This window comes from Schistocerca americana, chromosome 3 (genome assembly GCF_021461395.2).
Source record: "Schistocerca americana isolate TAMUIC-IGC-003095 chromosome 3, iqSchAmer2.1, whole genome shotgun sequence".
NCBI lineage: Eukaryota > Metazoa > Arthropoda > Insecta > Orthoptera > Acrididae > Schistocerca > Schistocerca americana.
The window spans coordinates 164,510,435-164,533,111 of NC_060121.1; the positions used below are offsets into that span (position 1 = coordinate 164,510,435).

The window sequence follows — 22,677 nt, forward strand, 5'->3', positions numbered from 1 at the left end:
TTGTCGTGGTGACCTTTCCACGTGTCCTTGATGTCGCTTCGGCAGCACGAGACATCCTTTTCAGTCTTTTGAACACTTCCAAGTAGAAATCTGAGTTCACTGTAGTCCTGGTAGGTACAAATTCATGGTGGACAATGGCTCTGACGTCAAAGAAGACAATGAGCATGGTTTTGATCCTGTACTTGGTCATGCATTCCTTCTTGGGACAGGGCGATGATGGGGTGTGCCACTCTGAACTCTGCCTTTTTGTCTCAGGGTTGTACTCAAAAATCCATGACTCATCACCAGTGATAACCGATTTTAAAAAAATGGGGATCATTTTCACACACTTCCAACATTTCTCAGCACCAAAGCACTCGCATGTGCTTGTGTTTGTCAGTCAACACTTTTGGGACGAGTTTGGCACACACCTTTCTCATGTTCAAATCTTCGATCACAATGTGAAAAACGGTTGTTTTTGACATGTTTAGAGTTTGTGCTATCAATTGAAGCCCAGCCGTCTGTAAGAGTTCAAACAATCACGCACACGTGTCACATTTTCTTCGACTCATGTGGTTGATGGCCGTCCACTGCGAGGTTCATTGGTGATCTCCTCTCAGCCCTCCATGAATGACTTGTGCCATCAGAAAACTTGTGATTTGGGCAAGCAATCAGTCCCAAAGGCATGCTGAAGTAATGGAAACGTTTTGGTGTTGGACTTCCCAAGTTGAACACAAAATTTGATAGCGTACCGTTGTTCTACAGAATGGTCCATTGTACCGTGTTACATAGACTCAAAATGGGGTTGACGGAAACACACATCCTGGCTCTCCAGCAGCTCGCAGCTGAATGAGACAAAGAGTGTTTCGAAGCTAACACCCCCCTCCACTTAGCCCAGCCGGTTACAACACGCCGTGGTGTATCGTTGCATAAGAAAAAAATGGGTTACACTACTTATGGAATGCACTCTGTACTATTGTTGTTCCATTGTGCCTTCCAAAATGATGATATCACACATTGAACACCATGAAAACATTCCACAGACCATAATGCTCCCTCCTCTGGCCTGAAGCCTTCTGATGATCCTTGCAGTGTGTTTGCTTTTAGATGTTTCATTCCATACAAATCGATGATTAATCTGAAAAGTCCACTTGTTGCCACTGTGGCCATCTGGTTCCAGTACCGGTGTGCAAATTACAGCCTTTTCACTGATGAACAGCAATCAGCATGGGTGCCTGAACCAGGCATCTGCTGCAGAACCCATACACAGCAACATTCGCTGAACTAGTCATCGACAAGACACTGTTAGTACCCCTTGGATCATCTGGGCAGCCAGTTACTCAACAGTTGCATGTCTTTCCACACTTACTCATTTCCACAGCTATTGTCCTCATCTGTTATATATGGCCTTTGGTGCATCACATTTGTCTCAGCACTGGTTTTGGATACGCCATTTCCCATACGCGGTAAACTTTAACCACAGTGGCATGAAAACAGTTTACAAATTTAGCCATTTTGGAAATGTTTCCACTCTTGGCCCAAAAGCCAATGATCATGAACTTTTGGATATCAGATAAATTGCTCCATTGTCACATTATGATAACGACTACTCTGTTTTCTGTTTCCCTCACCACACTTTACATACACTGCACAGGTAGAGCTGCCACTTGCTATCTGTGAGTGGTTATGGCATGTTGATGTTGAACATAGGCAGTGGTCACTTCAATATGCCTGGGCCATGTGATTCTCTTTAAAGATCTCTTGCCTAGCTGAATGCTCTCTCTCTGACACTTCTAATTTATCATTTTCATTTTTCATCTGTTGTTGACATTCATTGCTAATTTCTGTTTCATACTTTGTTGTTATGCTCATCCACTAGGCATCCAGGATAAATTTCTCTGCAGTCCCTAAAAGCACCAATTTCCTGTAATCCTTTCCTGTCCATTTTTTATAACTTGAACTGTTATTTTATGTTAGGTAGGCATTCTTTTTGTATTGTTTAAGTAGTTAGGGAGCGAGTGCTAGATTAGTAAACCAACTCCAAGAATCTATAAACAATAAAATGTCACCAGTTGCTATCTTCTCTGATCCATTTGAGTATTTTGATTGTGGGGACCATAGTGTGTTACCCAGGAATGCAGGATTTCACAGTTAAAATGGGAAGTAAGGATATGGTTCTCATCATATTTAGACAACAAAAGCACAGGGGTGCTGAACAATTCAGATCTGACACCTGCTTCCTCTGACTCAGGTGCAGTGAACTGTGAGGTTCCAAATGATTCTGTTATGCACCATTTGCTGTTACTGGTTTTTGTAAATAAGCTTCCAGTTTGTGCAATCTGGAAAACATACTTTGCTCTATTTATAGATGACATAAACATTAAGACTGATCAACTATCCCACTGCAGACTAGAGAAAGCCATGGTTATTACCTTGGGGAATTTCTGTGCAGCTACACTTTATATGGACTAAAACTCAGTCTCACTTACTTGCTATTTATTCAGTTTTAGACAGCAGCACAAAATACAGAATGTTATGAACATAAAATATAGATAAATAGAAACACTGGGAGTGGAACCTTTCATATTCCTGCACCTATATCAGTAGCAGTTTCAACTGGTCAGCTCATACTTATGATCTAGGTGTGATATATTTTGGCAGAATTTGCTATTTCTGCTATAACATTAATTTTTGTGGTGGGTACAATCAGAGCTGTATGTTTAACATATTTCCATTAAGTAATGGGGAAATATTGTGGGCGAATGAATGTCAAAAAATAAAGATTTTATCATACAAAAGAGAGACATCAAAATCTTGAGTAGTGTCATCCCATATGATCTAGAAGATACTTATTCAGACAGCTGTGGATCCTGAGTTTTCCATGTTAATACATTCACTTATAGGCTTCTGTAGTAAGAATTACACAGTTTACAAAATAAGGAGTGTGTTATGATCATAGTACAAGAGATAAACAAGATTTATATGAAGAAAGCAGAAGCACAGTCACAGAGGAGAATATTGTTCTTCTACAGAGGTAAATAATGCATTAACAGATCAAGTCACAAACATTACCAACAATCTTACAACAAATCTACAACAATAACCTTTGAGGCACTCTTCATACTCTTCACATGAGCATTTTGATTGTATAATAATTAATAATGAACTGTGTAGTGATATTGTGAAAGAAAAACCAAAATATTATACTTCAGCACTTTTACCTCACCACACTTGCAATTGTAACAATACTGTGAAAGGGAAAGTTGCTACTCACCATATAGCAGAGTGCCTTTGTAGTGCCTATCTGCGACTCAGCATCTCTGCTATATGGTGAGTAGCAACTTTCCCTTTCACAACATTGTTACATTCCATACTTGTAATTGTTGATATATGATTTACACCATGTGCTTTAAAACTAGCAACATATGCATCTCACTGTGAACACCTACTCATCCTACATCCTAGTGATATACTTACATATTGCATCCAAGAAACCTTAAATAAAATGTATAAACAGAACTGGTAGCTCAAAGATTCACCGTAAAACAGTCTCTACATTTGGAAATATTTAGAGAAAAATTGAAAGGTCATAGGAAGACTGTGACCACAATTAGTATAATAATATAACAATAATAATAATAATAATAATAGAGAAAATATCATCTGGATCACTTACTGTAATAATCAGTTTTGATCTACTGCCCAGATCAGGTCCATAACCAATGCTGCAAAGTGCGTTTTGTGCAATGGGGCAACAATGCAATAGTTTACTGTTTACTTACAGTCTTCCGTGACGTCACTCCTATTGCAGAGATCTAATTGGCAGTTATGTTTACTGTGGTCCAAGTGCCGTAATGTCATTTATAGATCTGTAGTAGTCTGTCAGAGCTACATACATTACATTGTAGACTTACATATTCTTGTGGTTACAGTACCTCAACATCAACAGGTTCTCTGTAGTCTGAATTAAAGAACTTTTTGGGTATGTCAAAATTAATGAAGTTAAGACCCAACTGAGGTCAACAGATTGCAACCTTAAGCATTCCTTGGATAAAAATACACTCATTGTATTTTATCCATGGTATCCTATTGACTCTCGTAGGTATTCACCCTCAAGTGTTTCAATTAGAGTTTGTTAATGAGTCTTATTTCAGATGTCTACTGGGTTATTTCAGATATCTGATATTTAAGACAATATGTGGCTGCGTAGTTTCTAACAGTGATGTCTATCAGATATATCCCAAGTGCCATATATAGTCAATCTGCAGTGATGCTGAATGCCCCTAATTGTCTCATGAGAATACCCTCCTGCCCTCAACACATAGTTGTCCTGCCTTGTCCAAAGCACAGTCAGTGTGCTCAATACTCACTGTAAAGCTGGCAACACTGCTCCAAACCCAGGCCATTGTGATGTCACACAATCATATCATGGCTATGCTCACTGGAATATTTTCTTGCCCAGTTAGCAATTTATAGGATGAACTCCAAATTCATTTTTGTACTTGACTCCCCAAAAACCTATTTTATAATTTTATTCTTGCTTTAGACGAGCTAGTTTGTATTTTTCTTTAAAAGTTGTATACATGTTAGCTGTATTTAATGGCAGGTGGTAATAATGGTTCTTCGAGACACATTCCTGGCAACACTCATTCAGCTCAGCAAGTGGTCTGGCTTCAATGCTCAGAGCATTTTACGCTGTTCTCATATCTGAAGAAGTGCTTTATCTTGCACTTGATATGTTGCCAATATAAGCTCATAGACTTCATTCTCTAGAGTCCCCTGTAAATTTGTAACCCCACTTATCTCTTAAATTTCTCTCAATTTGCTTTTTTTTTTTTTTTTAATTTAAATGTTTTTTGTTGGCTGTCCATAATTACTTGGCAACATAGTCTTCTGTATTTGTCATAGTGGTTGCTTGAAGTAAGGCTCAGAAGAACCATCCAGATAACAATTTGGCACAGTCTAGTTCCATTTGTAATCATATTGCTGAATGCAAAAGCTCTATTCTCATACAAATGTGTATTCCTTGCTAATGTACTGTATAGTTTGCTACTGAAGCATGTCTTGTACCACGTATTCTCTGTTGCTACTTTTATTTTAGCGTCATTATGAGTTCTAGCTGGGCTAGAGTAATCATCTCTGTTTTGTACCTGTGCGTGACCATTCACCACAAAACGAGTATGTAGTAATTATACTTATCGTGGTAAAAATTTCATACCACTCATATTTTAAATACAACTCAGCTGCTCTTTATAAATCATTTTTTAAATAAGTGAGGCATACTAGAATATAAGCAATGCAATAAGTTTTTTATGTTGTGTCTGTACAGTTTGTCTACATCCTGGATCTGCTGAAAGTATGTCATATAAAGGGAAAGGGAGAAAAGAGTTGCTACCATATTGATATCAAGAATTTTACTGCTGCAGATAAATTCATTTTATATTTTTTTAAATAGCAAGCAGAGAGCAATTTTACTATTGTAACACACACAGAATCCGCTCAATTTTAATTTTACACACTTTTAGGACCATTAAAAAAGATACAAAATGAGCAAAGTGAATAACATATTGTGCTGTTTAACAATACATCACATAAAAAAGTGTATGCAGAAAAGAGATTTTTATATTTTTTACAGTGCCTTTGTGGTGTCACCGCCAGACACCACACTTGCTAGGTGGTAGCTTTTAAATCGGCTGCGGTCCGCTAGTATATGTCGGACCCGCGTGTCGCCACTATCAATGATTGCAGACCGAGCGCCGCCACACGGCAGGTCTAGAGAGACTTACTAGCACTCGCCCCAGTTGTACAGCCGACGTTGCTAACCATGGTTCACTGAGAATTACGCTCTCAATTGCCGAGATGATAGTTAGCATAGCCTTCAGCTAAGTCAATTGCTACAACCTAGCAAGGCGCCATTTATCCTTTGCTATGTATCTAATGAAGCATGTACAGTAACAAGACCAATGTTCACCAATTGTGGCTTAAAGTTAAGTATTCCAGCAGCTACGTACTTTTCTTTATAGCATTCATTACGTATCCTGTTTCAGACCTCACGCCAGCCTGCGTGAGATTAAGCGCGTGCCTTTCGGTTACCCGTCACTGTGGATTGGCTGTCTTGCCAGTCCACAACAGCCTTCATCTTTTGTTCTTGAAACTAGTGATAAGGATTTGCCATCTAAAGTGCCCAGTTTTACTATCTTAAAATGTTAACCTTTCCTTTCTGATTAAGTGCTCCATTGCATGATTCACACATGTTTCCATGTTCTATCATTTCTAGAGATTATGCAGTATTTTCATTCTAACTCCATCTAATTTCTATTGTCTTCTGATGATGTCCCTCCACATTCTTCTCTTTCTATTATGTTCCTTGCTATTCTTTTAGGGTTGCTCTCTTACAGGCTTCTTTATACCTTACACCTGTTAATTTACCCACACTTTTTTCAGTTGACCCTTACTCTTTGAGCAGGTCACTATTTTTTGTGCACAATGTAACCCACATCCAAGACATGTAAGTTTTTTTCCTCCCTACAGCTGTTTCCCAATATAATTGTTATTTGTCAAATAAAGTAAATTTCATTATTCTTAAAGCACCTTTTTTTTGTCATGCTTCTCCCCCTCCTGTCCAGTCGTGATTGTTTTTGCTGCTTCAAAATTAATTTCTGATAGATGATCCTTTGGTAGACCTTGGCATCAAGGACAGCTTTCAAGAACATGGAATGAGTCAAGACTACTACATGACTAATACACAGCACTATCTGCTGTTACAATCTACTTCTGTTGACTGCATTAAAAATTACTGACAAATAATCTGTTAAACTCTATCTGTCCAAAAGAACTACTGCTTTGGAAAACACTGCTGCTGTTTAAGCTTGTCATGTATAACACAAAAGTGTTATCTTTATCACCTACAATATTAATATTGTTTACAATAATATATTGGTAACTGATGAGGTGTTATAGATACCCAAATTTTATAAGAATGGAAGCCTATTTAGAATGTACATAGTCACTTGCCATGTTACTATTGGAGATGTGCTGTCCCTGGACTCTATTATTCTCCTAATTTGTAAAAGGAATGGCTAATAAAATATGTTTTCAGTTTTCTTATGAGCCTACTGGGAGTTTTAAGTTCTTGTCTATTACAAGAAACAGGTGTTGTTCTATATTCCATTGCAAAGCCTGTGGAGATAATATTTTTGCGATTTGTTAGTGATTGCATAAACTGCTGATATCCTGAAATTGATTTTTCTTATTAATTATCAGCAAATTTTCTTAGAATTTTTAAATGAATACTATCAAGAGAGTATAACAATTTAAAGATCTTTCACAAGGCCTCTGAAAGATGAGAGGTTATACACTTCACACAATTTTCATATTGTTTACTTTTTAGAGCAAATACTTTCTTTTTTATCATTGCAAAATAAATATTTCTTGTTATTGTTAGTGGTATGAATCTTCTGTATATCATTGTTTTGTTTTTAGTATAAAGCATTTTTGCATATTTATTAACCAATTTTTAATAATGTTAAATCTCAGTCCACTACAATACTTGTAGATGTGTTCTTCCAAGCAAGATTAAAGCTAGTCTGTTGTACTGGATTAAGCTAGTCTGTTTTACTGGGTTTGATATGTAAAAGAAGGAAGAAAGAGACTCATATCTATATTTTCAATTTTAGAGGCTAACTAAAAATGTAGGCACAACAAAATTACAATGAAACTTTTGTCAGTTAGGCACAATGGTGAAACAGAGTATAAAAATTTCTCAGATGTAGTTACTTATATGTTGCAGCACAGGGTGCAGCCATAATGGTAAACATGCAAAATTAGAATACTAACACAAAAGGCCATGTAGTTGGTAGCACATTATGTTAAAAATTGTATTTTGTGGGTACTTTCTGTTGATAGTTATTTTTTAAAGCAACAGCAAAAGATGAAGACTACCATTACCACAAAATATATATATTTTACATAGAAAAGTACTACACTGTGAAACACTTCATGTACTAATATACCCTCAGCTACATTATAAGTAAACCTGAGGCACTGAAGCTCCACGACATTTTGGTCAATAATTATTACACCGTCATCAATGTAGCAGAGATGCATGAGACTTAACAGTGCCACTGACCACTTCAAGCCCAGAACTAATACCTACAAAAATTGCAAAGGTTACTGGACATAAAAGTGAACAGGTTAAGCCACAACATAAATAGCTGTGATTCAATGAGAAGACCTTTGAACATCAATAATATGCAACATTGGTGGATGTAGTTATCCAACAAAATATCATGGAGCTTGTTGAGAACATCAGCTCCTCACCTGAGAACTTATACTTTGAAAATTTTGTGAGAATATTACTCTGACCAGGGTGGACTCATCCATGCCTGTAAACTGCAATACCTACATTTGTGGGCACACTAACAATTGTTGAAAGCACAAGTGAAAACAAGCAGAATTGAAAAAAACTTTTTATTTTCAGTAGTTTTTATTTTTAAAGAGAGTCATAGATGTATTCAAACTGGGAGTGGGAATGTTTTTGGGAAGGTGGAAGCAAAATATGTGCTTCCAATGAAACATCAATCATCACCATCTGTGGCTCTTGCATCCAATAATGTTAGTTCATTCACTGCACTCAATTTTTGTAAAAACATAAGAAACACACACAAAATTATTCACTCACTTTCTCACATATACAGCAGCACACAAGGTATTACCTCAAAGAATTGCAGTGTTGGGAGTGATCAGTGGCTACAGTTTTATTTATTGGAAGGACTCTTTCCAAAAGATCAGATAGCTATCATTCTATTCTTAAGTTCCTGTCTGCCGCTCAATGCATCTTTTATTGAGCTGAACATTTTGTGTTTATCAGCTGCTATAAGTACTGAGCCTAAAATAGGTTTTATGTATAAAAAAGTATTTAATTTATATTTTTATTTTTCATCATTTAAATCTGTCTTTTCTCTAAATGTTGCATTTGATTATCTAGAACACACATGTCTGCTCTGCTCAAGGTGACCTGCTGACTACACACTGTGATATATAATACAAGACAAATTAATAATTAATTGGATGTATCCAAGAAATCAGAAAATAGCACAAAGATGTAATCGTTCTGTTACTGGCAGAAGAAAATAATATCTCACTCAATTACATGTCTATAGGCTGAATTATCTTCATAAATGAGGATGTCATTAGTTAAAAAAAGCATGCAATGAAAATTGCAAAACTGCAACAATTTGATGAATGACCATTAGTTACATAGCCTTTTTGTTTTATTTTTCAGAATTGTTTAAGAGTTTCAGATTTTATCTCCATGGAGTTTAAGTTGTTTATCAATATTTCAGCAGCACAGACTGAGAACAGATGTTGAGTTTTATAGTGATGGATATACGGCACACAGGAATTAATGAGGTAAAATTCCACACATATCCAGCCCACTTACTAACCTGTTGTAGTCTGGGTGGTGATGGAAATAGGAAGAATTTCATCAGAAGGCTTTTGGACAATTGTAGTAGTTTCTTGTTTGAATCCTGAAATTGAATCAAGGAAAATAAAGAAAAGCTATTACAGTCAGTGTTCTACAAGTATCTGGTGGATAACTGATACTTGAAAACAAGCAACGTGTAAAGCTTAGTAACAATAAACAAAGATTTAGTATGAAGGAAGACGTACTTTGCTTATAATGCTACAATAAATTTTAGATTATTTATAATATACATCCTGGTAATGAAAAATCACAATCATCACAAAATAGCGAAATGAAAATTTGTAATGTATGTCATACATGATTATTAACCTGAGATTTCAGTTAGAAGCTAACCAAGCAAATCAGTAATTCAAACTGAAACAATCTTTCAGCTCTAATGTAAGTCCACAATTCATTGATCTTTACGAAGATATAGTGATATCGCAGTTGGTTAGAATAAAACTGTATATAGTGTCATTCAGTAACATGCCATGATTTTTGTGCTGTATTACTGAAAGTTAGCTTAGTGACTATGCTCATGGAAGGATATGGTTTTAACCTCTATAACTTCCCATTACTTAATAAGCAGTTGGTATTGAGCCATCTTATAGTTTGTAATGAGAAATGTCACTTTTGATAATTGTGTCCCAATTCATTACAAATGTTAAACTATGACATCTAAAATCTGTGTTTGGACGTACTACTCGCCCAGTGCAGCCTAAGTAGACATTGTACTGGATTCTGATGCACAATACATACCACTATGCTGTTTCCTATTACTGATTACTCCATATGCTGTGAAGCATGGATGCTTTCTGAGGTTTCCAGGTATTTTACATAGGATGACAGTCAGTACTACTTCCTACTATGCCAGATTAACACTCAAATGAACCAGTGAATGAATATACTTTATACTTAGTCAAAAATTTATTCATAATTGTCTTCCAACTGTAAGTATCAACAAACTGTGGACTAATACTGGAACAATGCTGTAGATACTACTCCAGGCATCCATCTACATCATTATTCAGGGCTAAAAGATGTAAATGATTATACTGCAAGTTGTGGTGATTTTATAACTGGTTTTGAAAACCAGTTTTATTTATATTGTAACATTTCATCAAATATGACACACATTTAATGCTTTTATAAAGTTTCATTCATGATGTAGCATTCTATTCTCATGCAATGTACTTGAAACTATTATAGGGGAAGACTAAAGAGATATACTTAGATGTGGTGGTATGAGAATTGATCCAGACAGGAAGGTTCCCAAAGCACTCCAGCCACACAGGAAGGTGCTGTGCAAAGCCTGTCAACAGCACTGTGCACTGCTGTTCACCTATTGTCGAATCCACCCAGCCATGCTTTGCTGCTCCACTCAGTATTGGCTCAGCATCTATCCACAATTGAAGTGCCCATTGTTGATCCCAGCAAGTGTGAGATTTGCTCCATAATTTGGTTTTTGCACATGAAAGGGACTCCACCCATGTATATTCATCATTAGTTGACACAAGTGTATGGCAACAAGCGTATGTCTGTTCAACATGTCCAAAAATGGTGTAGGAAGGTTAGTGCCAGTCAGAAGGAGGTCCTCGATAAAGAGTGGAGTGGACAACCTTCAGTTTCAGAGGTGGCTATCAGGATGGTCTAATGTGAAGTGCTTCAAAACATGAGGATCACGTCCATGAACTAGTTTCTCAGATTCCTGGGAGCTCTTACGGTACAGCTGAAAGAGCTTTTATGGAAAAATTTGGGTATCACAAGTGTTGTGCTCAATGGGTACCATGTATACTGACATTGGAACACAAAGAGAAACGCCTTGACTTGCTCACCAATTTCTTCAAAAGTGTCAGGAAGATAGGGAAGAATTATTGAACTCCATTGTTATGGGAGACGAAATGAGTGTGTTATCATTTCACTCCTGAAACAAAAGAAAAATCCAAACAATGGCATCACCCAGTGTCACCAGTCACAAAGAAGTTAAAACAAACCCCTACTGCTGGCAAAGTCATGGTCACTGTGTTTTGGGATCATAAGGTGATACTGGTGATAAGTTTCATGGAACCTGGGATGACAATCAACTCAGACAATTATCGTGAAACACTACAAAAACTCAGATGAGCTATCCATAACCTCCGGAGAGGACACGGACAGAAGCTGTAATGCTGCTTCACAATAAAGCCTGATATCATGCCTCCTGCCAAACCCAGGAACTTTTGACAAACTTTGTTTGGAGTGTCACACCCCACTCACGTTACAGTCCAGATCTTGCACCCAATGATTATCACTTGTTCCCCAGGTTAAAGGAACACTTGGGTGACCAATGCCTCTGGAGCAATGATGATGTCAAAGAAGAGGTGTAACACTTCCTCAACAGCTTGTCGGTAGAGTTCTACGACATGAGGATACAGAAACTGGAGCACCATCTATGAAAATGCATAGATAAAGATGGTGATTATGTAGAAAAATAGAACTAAGTTTCTTATTTCCAATGATGTAAATTTCTATGAGAAAAACAGTGTTGTCCATTTGTAAAAATGAAGGGAACCTTACTTCTGGATCAACTCTCATATATTACTGTGCTACATTCAAATTGTTCTGAAAGCAAGTGCTACCATGCAAAAATTGTTCACTGAATCTTTTATATACTGGCTTTTAACATTTTGCTTTTAAACTTATTATTTAATTACTGTAATAATGTCTGTTGAGTTTAGCTCATATTTGAGATTATTCATTATAAGATACTTGTAAAATTTTGCCTGTACTGCCAGAATTTAGGTAATCCATGCAAACTATTTGGAAAATGTGGGTCACATGATGCCTCTTACAAAACATGCAGATGGAAATATTGCCTCGCTACTGAGAGTTGACAGTTCTCTTATCCTTTGGCTTTGGCACACATCTGCATTTCATTATGTAAGCATGTTTGTGTTATTTAATCATGAGCACATTGATTTTCTATTATCTTAATAAACTGGCAGACCAACAACCAGAAAGCTTTAAAACACCGAGAAATGCCCAATATCAGATTGGAAATATATATGTAAATAGCTAGAAATGTGGTTTCTCTCATTGCTCATAACAGCACTACAATGTTTCCAAATAGTTATTACAACTGTAGAATTGGCAATTGCACATATAAACATTATTTTCTTCTCTTTTCCTCGTAATTCTTCTTTTATTGTAACTAAATTGTGAAAGTGAAGAAATGTTTTAAATTAATTTGAATGGACATCTGGTGAAATAAATTGGAGTCCTGGTTCCTGCAGTGATAATTGTGCAATATCTTCTCACATAAATTCACAGACTGTTAAGACAAAGCTGTTGTAGACTTCATTTAAAATGAGACTTGAATGAGAAGAATAGGAAGTCCAACATTGCTAAGTACAAAAATGTAATACTATGTACATCTTGCAGCCGGCAACACGTGGCTACAAACTTTTCTTCGTATTCATCCAGCATTGTCCCTCAGAACATAACAGTGCTCATAGATAAGTCATATTATTTTTTAGTAATTATCCAGCAGTTCCAATTAAATGGTTGTAGAGCTGAGGAGAAGGTGAAATTCAAATATAATCCCAACAATTGATATCTGTATTGAATGTTACACTGAGCACATCTCGCATGTAACAACACTACAGAGCTAGTTCAGCTAGAAACATTTTTTACTATTTGTTCAATGCCTTAGACTGGCTCTCTAAATATAATAATGATAACAATATGAAATAGGATAGATTGTTATTCACCACATAAAGGAGGCACTAAGTGGCAAACAAGCATATTGAAAGAAGACAGCTTGATATCAACTACCAAACTAAGTGCTTCATCAGATATAGACAAAATACACACATCCACATATGAATAACTGACACATACATGCCACTGTCATCTTTGGCTGATATGGCCTGACTGCAGTCAGCCTGGAGATGACAGGGGACATGTGTGTGTCAGTTAAGTATATGTGAATGTGTGTGTGTGTGTGTGTGTGTGTGTGTGTGTGTGTGTGTGTGTGTGTGTGTGTTTTGGCTACATCCAATAAAGGACTTAGCCTGATAATTGATTATATCAAGCAGTCTTCTTTCAATGTGCCTGTCTGTAACTCAATGCCTCCTCTAAGAATGAGTAGGAATTTAACCTATCTCATGTTGTTGTATTCCATCCAGGGCTTCCCATTGTCTGAAAATATGATAATGGTTCTTCATAAATAAGATATACAACTGTTCCATAACTGTCACGTAGAAGCTCTCAAAGAAAGAGGACCTTAGATGGAAAATAGTCCAAAACAACCAATATTTGTGATGAATGAATAGTTTTCAGTATGTTTAGACTAACCGTTGACAGTCTTGATAATAAAGATGATTGTAGAACCATCCAAAACAGCTGCTGCATCAGCTTCACAACTTCTTCAGCGATTTAAATGGGAGTTACTGGATAAACTTCATTTCAGTAAGAATTTAATGACAGTTGTTCGATACAGAAATTGCACGATAAGTTCATTGAAATGATTTAAACATTACTTTCATAAAAAGAAGCCAGATTTTTATATGTAAGAGATTAAATAATGACACCAGTGTATGTAAAAGCTGAAAACCTACCTGATTCTGAATGTAGAAAACACTGGAGACACAGCCAACAAATCTGAGCTGAAGCACCTTTGTTTAGTTTCGACAAATGTAAGCAAACAGCTGAACTAAATCTTATTATTAAGTAGTTAGCAGAGAAGCTTTGGGTCACAAAAGTGCTGAACACCCATAAAGAAATAAACTATTAAGAAAATGTGGATCAATTACATCAATTACTGCCCCCCCCCCCCCTCTCTCTAATCTCTAACTAAATGATTATGTGAACAATCTCACAAATGATTCAACCCAGACTGGGCAATTGCTTAGTCTCAGTTTCAGGGGTGTACCTAGGTGTCCCAATGAAAAGAAGCTTCCTGACACCATAGAAAAAGAATATAAATAAATAAGGAAAAATTAAAATGGGTAGGAAAATTGGAAAAATAGAAGATACAAAATGCATTGCTGAATATTCACAAATGTCTATTGCACACTGATGGTCAACAGTTGTTCTGGAGCTAGTTTTTTGAATGCAAACTAAGCAGATTTTGGAGCTGATAGCTCACAGACATCTGACAGGTATATGACTTCTACCAGTGCACCACTCAAGCAAAGATCTCTAGCTCTCCATGTTTGTTGAAGGAAAACAAGTAGGATATGTTGAGCACAAATCTGTTGAAGTTTGCCTGAAAAGAAGCATGACCTGGTGCCACAAGGAATTTGTTGTAAAGTAGGTACATGTGGGGGAAGTGCAATCATAATAGTGTGGATGGATGGAAGAAGTATCACATAAATTCTGCGACCAACTTAATGTCTCCAGCTGTTGTAACTGTGATTCTTTTACCTTAATCATTAGATTATATGGTTTGTAGAATAGTCATTGGTGTTGGTGGTTTCTCGGCAAAGCTAACAATAATCACAAACTGTATGTGTTGTGGGAAATTTTGTTTCTCAGTGGGTACTCAGTTTTTTTGATGCTCTTCTCTTCATGCAGATGTCTTTCCTATGAAAACATAGTCACAGGAGCAGTGCACTTGTCATTTATAAATGACACTCTACTTCATTAGGCTCTGCTTTTATAAAACATAATATTTATGTTCATAGAATGCATGTGGCTGATGTATTTAATGACTGTTTCCATTCTGTGCCTAAAGAGAAATTTAAACATCTCTCTCTCTCATTATTTTTGCCTTTAATTGTGCGTGTGTGTGTTTTCTGTACACTTTTCTCTCTTTGTTCTCTTTTTCATCTGTCTGTGCTTTCTTTTCTGACAGTTTGGTAATGCTTTGAGTGGTCAATTTTTACATAGTGTAATTTATAATCTGTTCCCTTCCTGCTGCAGCTCTCTTTATATGCATATTTTCTTCAACGACAAGTTTTCAGTATAGGAAGTGGATGGACTTAAGTTGTAGGGATAAAATGCAGGGAGCACAAGGTTATTTACAACTTTTACAGAAAGTGGAAAGCAATCATAACAGATGTAGGACATAAGAGAGAAGCAGTAGTTGAAAAGAGAGTGAGACAGGTTTTTAGCCAATCCCTGATGCTATTCAGTCTGTACATTCAGCAAGCAGTAAAGGAAATCAAAGGAAAAATTGAAATGGGGGTTAGAGTTTAGAGAGAATAATTCAAAAAATTGAGGGTATCCAGTGACACTGTAATTCTGCCAGAGATGGCAAAGGACTTGATAGAGCAAACGAGTGGCATGGATAACATCTTGAAAAGACATTATAAGTTGAAAATCAGTAATTGTAAAACAAGGATAGTGGATTAGGGAATGAGAAACTAAAAGTAGTAGGTGAGTTTTGTTGTTATGGCAGCAAAGAAGAGAGGATGTAAAATGCATACTAGAAATGGTAAGAAAAGCACTCCCCAAAAAGTTAAACTTTTAACACCTAATATAAATTTGAATGTCTGAAAATACTTGTCTGAAAAGTAGCTTTTTACAGATTTGAAACATGATTGATGAACAGCTTAGGCTACAAGAGAATAGAAGTTTCTAAAATCTGGCACTCAGGAAGAATGGTGAAGATTACAAGGGTAGATCAGATAACTAATGAGAAGATGCTGAATGGAATTGGGGAGAATATGTACTTATGACACAACTTGGCTAAAACAAGGGACTGGCTGGTAAGGACACATTCTGATAAATGAAGGAATTGTCACTTTAGTAAAGCAGGGAAGTGTGGGGTCTAAAACTGGTAGAGGGAGTCCAACAACTGACTGCAATAAGCAGGCTCAAGTGTGTGTAGGTTGCAGTAGTTATGCAGAGGTGAAGAGTCCTACATGGGATGGACTAGCATGGAGAGCTGCAACAAAGCAGTATTCATACTGAAGACAACAAACAACAGCAGAAATAACAACAACAGCTGTATTTGAATCATTAAGCATATGTGGAACCTGGTACTGTTGCTCGTTAGGGCTCAGAGGTACTCAGATATCTTGTTTCAAGGTTTCTATGGGTCTGATCTACATAAATAGACTAACAAGACTGTGGTGTGGTGTCTGAGACACAGGGTTGATGGTCAATAGCTGCATTCGATTAAGAATGAACTTCGCAAATTATGATTATAGTTCTGCATCAGAGTAGACAACAGGACAAATGGAGATTTGGGCTGCTCCTGGAAGTGTGCTCAGATAACTGAAGTGGTTGAAGTGACTGCTTGCAACAAGCAGGAAATCTGGGTTTGATTCCCAGTCCAGCACAAATTTTCATTTGTTTTTAAATATTTTACAGCTGATGTGGAACCACAATTGCAATTTGGGCTCTGAATTATGATTTAAAAAACAGCAGATCAAATTCTACATTTTATATTTAATGGTCCTCAACCATTACTCAACATACATGGACACAGACTTAATAATACCTAAATCAACAACACACTAACCTCTTAATGAACCTATTTATGACCCAAAACTTCCAAATTTTTCCTACTTTTTTTTCTACATACTTCTATGCTCTATTGAAATGCATTGCATCAACAATTCATTTTTATGTTTATCTTGAAATCAAAGGAGATATTTCAGTTGGGAGTAGCTAAACAGTATTATCCTGAGACAACTGGAGGTCAGCAAAAATCTCTGCAAATACTTGTTAAAATATGTTATTTATCACACAGATGAAGAAGTATACAAAATAAGAAGTTAGATAAGATATACAAAATGAGAATCACACACTACAATCCCATTAAAAATCCTTTTGTGTATGGTAGATTCTGAAGCATGGTGTGACGCACAATGGGACCTTGTACTGGGGGTAATAGTACCATGTTTCTCTCTGGATGCTCTTCCCATGTACATTCTACTTTTTGGAACAAACTGTGCACACTCATGTTGGATTGCTCTAACTCTCTGTTGGCTTGATGACTTCTGGGAAATGTCTTTCCATCAACTGAAGAGGGTGGGGCATTCATCCTGGTCAGCCTGGTTTAGGAGAAATGATGCTTCCTTTCTACTTCTCAATTATTTTTTCAGAGGGGGTCAACATAAATTCCAGTGAGTCCTTTTTCCCTTCAGATTTTTCATGCAAAATAAACGAATTCCACACAGAAATTTCCAGATAATGAAAAAATATTTTCTTGTAGCACTTCTTGCCTTGCTTCCTGGGTACTGGATATGATGCCATTCTTTGATTGGCGCTATCCATTCCTCCCATTGTACAGTTGTAGTCAAACACAAACTTTGGCTTTATTATTATCTTTGACTTTTTCTGAGTCTCCACCATATCCACAGTGTGGATAGTTGAAAGAAGTACCACGTCCTTCTTGTTCTTCCAACGCAAAGCTAGTATTTTTTCTCGTCTTTCAGCTGCAATTTTCCCTTTTTGTAATTTTAGATTTTGGAGAGATTGTGACATTTCTTTCCTGGTCATTTTTACTGTTCCATAACTATCAGTGGACTTCAAAATCAGGAAATCTGCTAACTGTGGAGATGTGTAAAAGTTATCTGTCATTAGACAGTAACCTTGCTTCAGGAGTGGTTTTGGAAGTGAAGAAGTATACAAAGACAACTTGTGACGACATTGGAAAGTCCATGAAGTTTGCATCCAGCTTTGTCCCTTTCCCTGTATAAATAATCAGGGATCACATATATCTGCTAGCCGATTCACACAGCATGTAGAATTTTATTATAAATCTCACCCAGTTCAGTGGGATATACTGTACCCAACCCAATCTGTCCTTGTACAAAAGTAAACTTTCATCCACTGTAATGTCCTGTTCTGGAACATAAGAGCTTTTAAATTTATTTTCAAGGTGCTGGTAAACTGGCCAAATTTTGTTCGACTTACGATTTGAATGATTTGTGGCATCATATACTTCATTGTCAGAAATGTGAAGACACTTTTTTATTTGGCAAAACCTCTTATAGGACATTACGTCACTGAAAAATAGAGTTGATATGCTTGCTCACCATGACCAGTACATCTGCAGTTCAGGTTTCTGTACAAAACTTTGTAAAATAATTAGAGCAAAGAAAATTCAAAGTTCTTTACATGACGGGGACAAAATGTTACAGCCAGTGGCTGAAATACATTGGCTGATATAGTTAGCATTTCCATCTGTATCATTTCCAGCAAACACCTATCAAAAAAGTGTTCAAATATTTGAAGTTCATCATCAGTAAAAGGAATCATACAACCAGAATTGGCACAAAACAGAAATCTTGGAGGAGCTCAATCAGTATTTGGATTGACAACATGCCACACTCTCACTGAGACGAATCTCTATCTGTGTCTTCCTTACATTCTTCTTTACTTGAGGAAAGAGTCATCACCAGGTTCCAAAACAGATATGTCTTCCCATTGCTCTTCTTCACTGGAATAATCACTATTCATTTTAAACGACTCCAAACAGGTGTAATACTGCGACAACTGCACCAAAATGCTAATAAAGATTGCAGAATTGATGCAATGACAATAGAAACGCTACTGATGTGAGTATAATCTAGTTGGAAAATATCCCTCAACTCCCAAGTCTCCTAAAGGCTTCAAGAGCAACACCCAGCAGCAATACACCAAAGCAAAACACGAAAAACGCCAATTAGTAGCAGCAGAAAGAACAACAATGACTATAACTGGTTTCTGGTGTTAACTAGTGGCAGCAGAAGGAACTACTATGAGTATAATTGGGGTGGTGTTGCATGAATGTGAGAAAACCTGAATCCCGAGTTATCTCAGAACAACAGTCTATCCCGAGTACACGCGTGCGTGCCCACATGCGCATGTGCACCCACCTACACACACACACACACACACACGCACACACACACACACACACACACATACATACACAGATGAGATGGAGAAAGAGAAGAAACAGGGGGGGGGGGGGGGGGGAAGAGCAATGGGAATTGGCAGCAGCCATATGAACATAGTGTTTCATTAAATTAATGTCTAACCGGCTCGAGTAATGTCAGTAAATGATATGTGCACTGTTTTTATGATGGTTTCATGTAAGTAATATATCACAAATAACGAAACAGCATAAAACTGGGAGTACTTAGAGAAAAAACATCTAATGTGAAAACTTCCACAGCTGGAACTGTTACTTTTATTAAAACCTCCATGCAATTATGCAGTGGTTCCCTGGATTTTTTTGAGAAACCCAGTGTTTCTTCCCCACATGTGGATGACATTTTGAGGAGGTCTCTGACTTGGATAAGCATCTGATTCCCGTCCTGTCTTTTTAAGTAAACATTTGCTACCATGTACTTCAGCATAGAGATATGATGCCAATAAAATTTCTTTAAGTTGTTGTCAACAGTACTTATATGGTCCAGTGTGGAAGACAGATAACTGGCACAATGGGACCTTGTACTGGGGGCAATAGTACCATGTTTCTCTCTGCATGCTCTTCATAACCAAACAACAAGTATCACAAAGCTTCTCATACCCCTCTTTTTTGATTAAAATTATTACCTAGAGAGGGAACCTGTGTCTAGCAGCCTTAAATACTTCTGTAACTTACCTGAGAAAGTGGAATATACAAACTATGAAGAGAATGGTACAGAGCAATGTTACATTCATTCATTCAGATCTACTGTCTGTGAAGAAGATCTTAAGAAATCAAGCACTTAATTTATTTTGTCATTTCCTGGTGATATTCCTCTTCTGTTTCTAGCACAACTTTGTTGATAAGAAATTCATTTAAAGCATAAAAGGCAAACTATATGGTATACAAGACTCAGCAGAAATGATAGTTTTTTAGCTCAAAAACATAGTGTTACCTTGATATATGCACCCCAGATCTACTGTATCTCATGGTACCTGAGATTGTTGCAAAATGTGAGCATTCTTTCTCCAAGCTAAAAATAAATTTTAAAAATCTACTTACTTCTACATAAATATTTATTCTTGTAGGATAATACACCATTTTACAGATACAAGAAAGGAAAAAAACCATTTTAGTAAATATGGGTCACTAAGTATACACTTCATTAGCAACTTGTATTTTAACAAGGATACTCACAACTATGTACTTCCTTCAAATTAACTTTTTGTGTCTTGTGTTGTAATTAATTAATTTTTAATGCTTTTTTCTGAATTCAGGAAAGTTGTATTACTACATAAAATATGTATTTTCATGAAAACTGTTTTTGTATTTTATTAAAATTTAACTTGGGTAGTGGTTATATCTATTATGTACATGGATGTAGGGTGTCTTATACAAAAAAGTGAATATCAACCAAATACTCAATTTTTGAAACCCTATGCCACAAAGTAGTAATCAGTAGCTGTTTTCTGAAGTGGGTCTTCTCCCCACCCCCACTATGCACACAACAGAGACAAGCCAGTCTGATGTGTTGCTTTGCTTTGGACAGCCAACAATATGTAACAACAAAAGATTCAGGCATTGTGTCTTAAGTGAGCTTAAATTGCGTGTGTGTAATTGTTAAAAACTGCATTTGAAAAAACTATGAAATGGACAAGTCAGTAGTCTCTTTGGTTTTCTTTGCTAAGAAAGAGACTGAACAATCATGAACTTGTTTTAAAAGGCAATGGCATGGCTCCATGTGTTGTGGGATGCCACCACAAGGAAGTAGTGAGAGCAGCCCCATCGATAAAAACTGAGGATGAAGCAAAGAAGACTAAGTGTCTTACTTGCATAGTGAAAAGGCTTATTGGATTATGAAGCATAATGTTGTGAAAATAAGCTTATTTCTCCATTATCTTTTCACCTGATCTGTAGTCTACAGGTTTTCCCAGTTGTAATGACCACTTTTTGGAATATTGTGCAGAATTGTAATAGTTTTGCTTGTTTCAAGTTTGTAGTTTGGTTGCAGAAAGAAGCAGCATTGATGCCTACTGTTTGGTTTTTGTATTATGGATATGGACACTCAGCTTTAGGGTTTAATATATCTAAAAACAAAGATGATGTGACTTACCGAACGAAAGCGCTGGCAGGTCGATAGACACACAAACAAACACAAACGTCAGGAAAGAGGGAAGGAGAGGGAAAGACGAAAGGATTTGCGTTTTAAGGGAGAGGGTAAGGAGTCATTCCAATCCCGGGAGCGGAAAAACTTACCTTAGGGGGAAAAAAGGACGGGTATACACTCGCACACACACACATATCCATCCACACATATACAGACACAAGCAGACATATTTAAAGACAAAGAGTTTGGGCAGAGATGTCAGTCGAGGCAGAAGTGAAGAGGTAAAGATGATGTTGAATGACAGGTGAGGTACGAGTGGCGGCAACTTGAAATTAATGAAGATTGAGGCCTGGTGGGTAACGGGAAGAGAGGATATTTTGAAGAGCAAGTTCCCATCTCCAGAGTTCGGATAGGTTGGTGTTGGTGGGAAGTATCCAGATAACCCGGACGGTGTAACGCTGTGCCAAGATGTGCTGGCCGTGCACCAAGGCATGTTTAGCCACAGGGTGATCCTCATTACCAACAAACACTGTCTGCCTGTGTCCATTCATGCGAATGGACAGTTTGTTGCTGGTCATTCCCACATAGAATGCATCACAGTGTAGGCAGGTCAGGTGGTAAATCACGTGGGTGCTTTCACATGTGGCTCTGCCTTTGATCGTGTACACCTTCCGGGTTACAGGACTGGAGTAGGTGGTGGTGGGAGGGTGCATGGGACAGGTTTTACACCGGGGGCGGTTACAAGGATAGGAATCCTTACCCAATCTGTTACCCCCGGAAACCATCCTTGTAACCATTGATGCCACTTCCTTATACACAAATATTCCGCACGTCCAGGGCCTCGCTGCGATGGAGCATTTCCTTTCACGCCGATCACCTGCCACCCTACCTAAAACCTCTTTCCTCATCACCTTAGCCAGCTTCATCCTGACCCACAACTTCTTCACTTTTGAAGGCCAGACATACCAACAATTAAAGGGAACAGCCATGGGTACCAGGATGGCCCCCTCATACGCCAACCTATTCATGGGTCGCTTAGAGGAAGCCTTCTTGGTTACCCAGGCCTGCCAACCCAAAGTTTGGTACAGATTTATTGATGACATCTTCATGATCTGGACTCACAGTGAAGAAGAACTCCAGAATTTCCTCTCCAACCTCAACTCCTTTGGCTCCATCAGATTCACCTGGTCCTACGCCAAATCCCATGCCACTTTCATTGACGTTGACCTCCACCTGTCCAATGGCCAGCTTCACACGTCCGTCCACATCAAACCCACCAACAAGTAACAGTAC

The 22,677-nt window shown here is 37.4% G+C and overlaps 1 protein-coding gene across 1 annotated transcript in view; it reads right to left on the bottom strand.

Annotated features, from left to right (window-relative positions):
* Positions 1-22,677, bottom strand: part of LOC124607377 — an 863,509-nt gene that overhangs the window by 36,282 nt on the left and 804,550 nt on the right. The window contains exon 6 of the mRNA XM_047139692.1: positions 9,426-9,509. Coding sequence (XP_046995648.1) covers positions 9,426-9,509 — 84 coding nt within the window. The remainder of the gene's footprint in view (positions 1-9,425; positions 9,510-22,677) is intronic.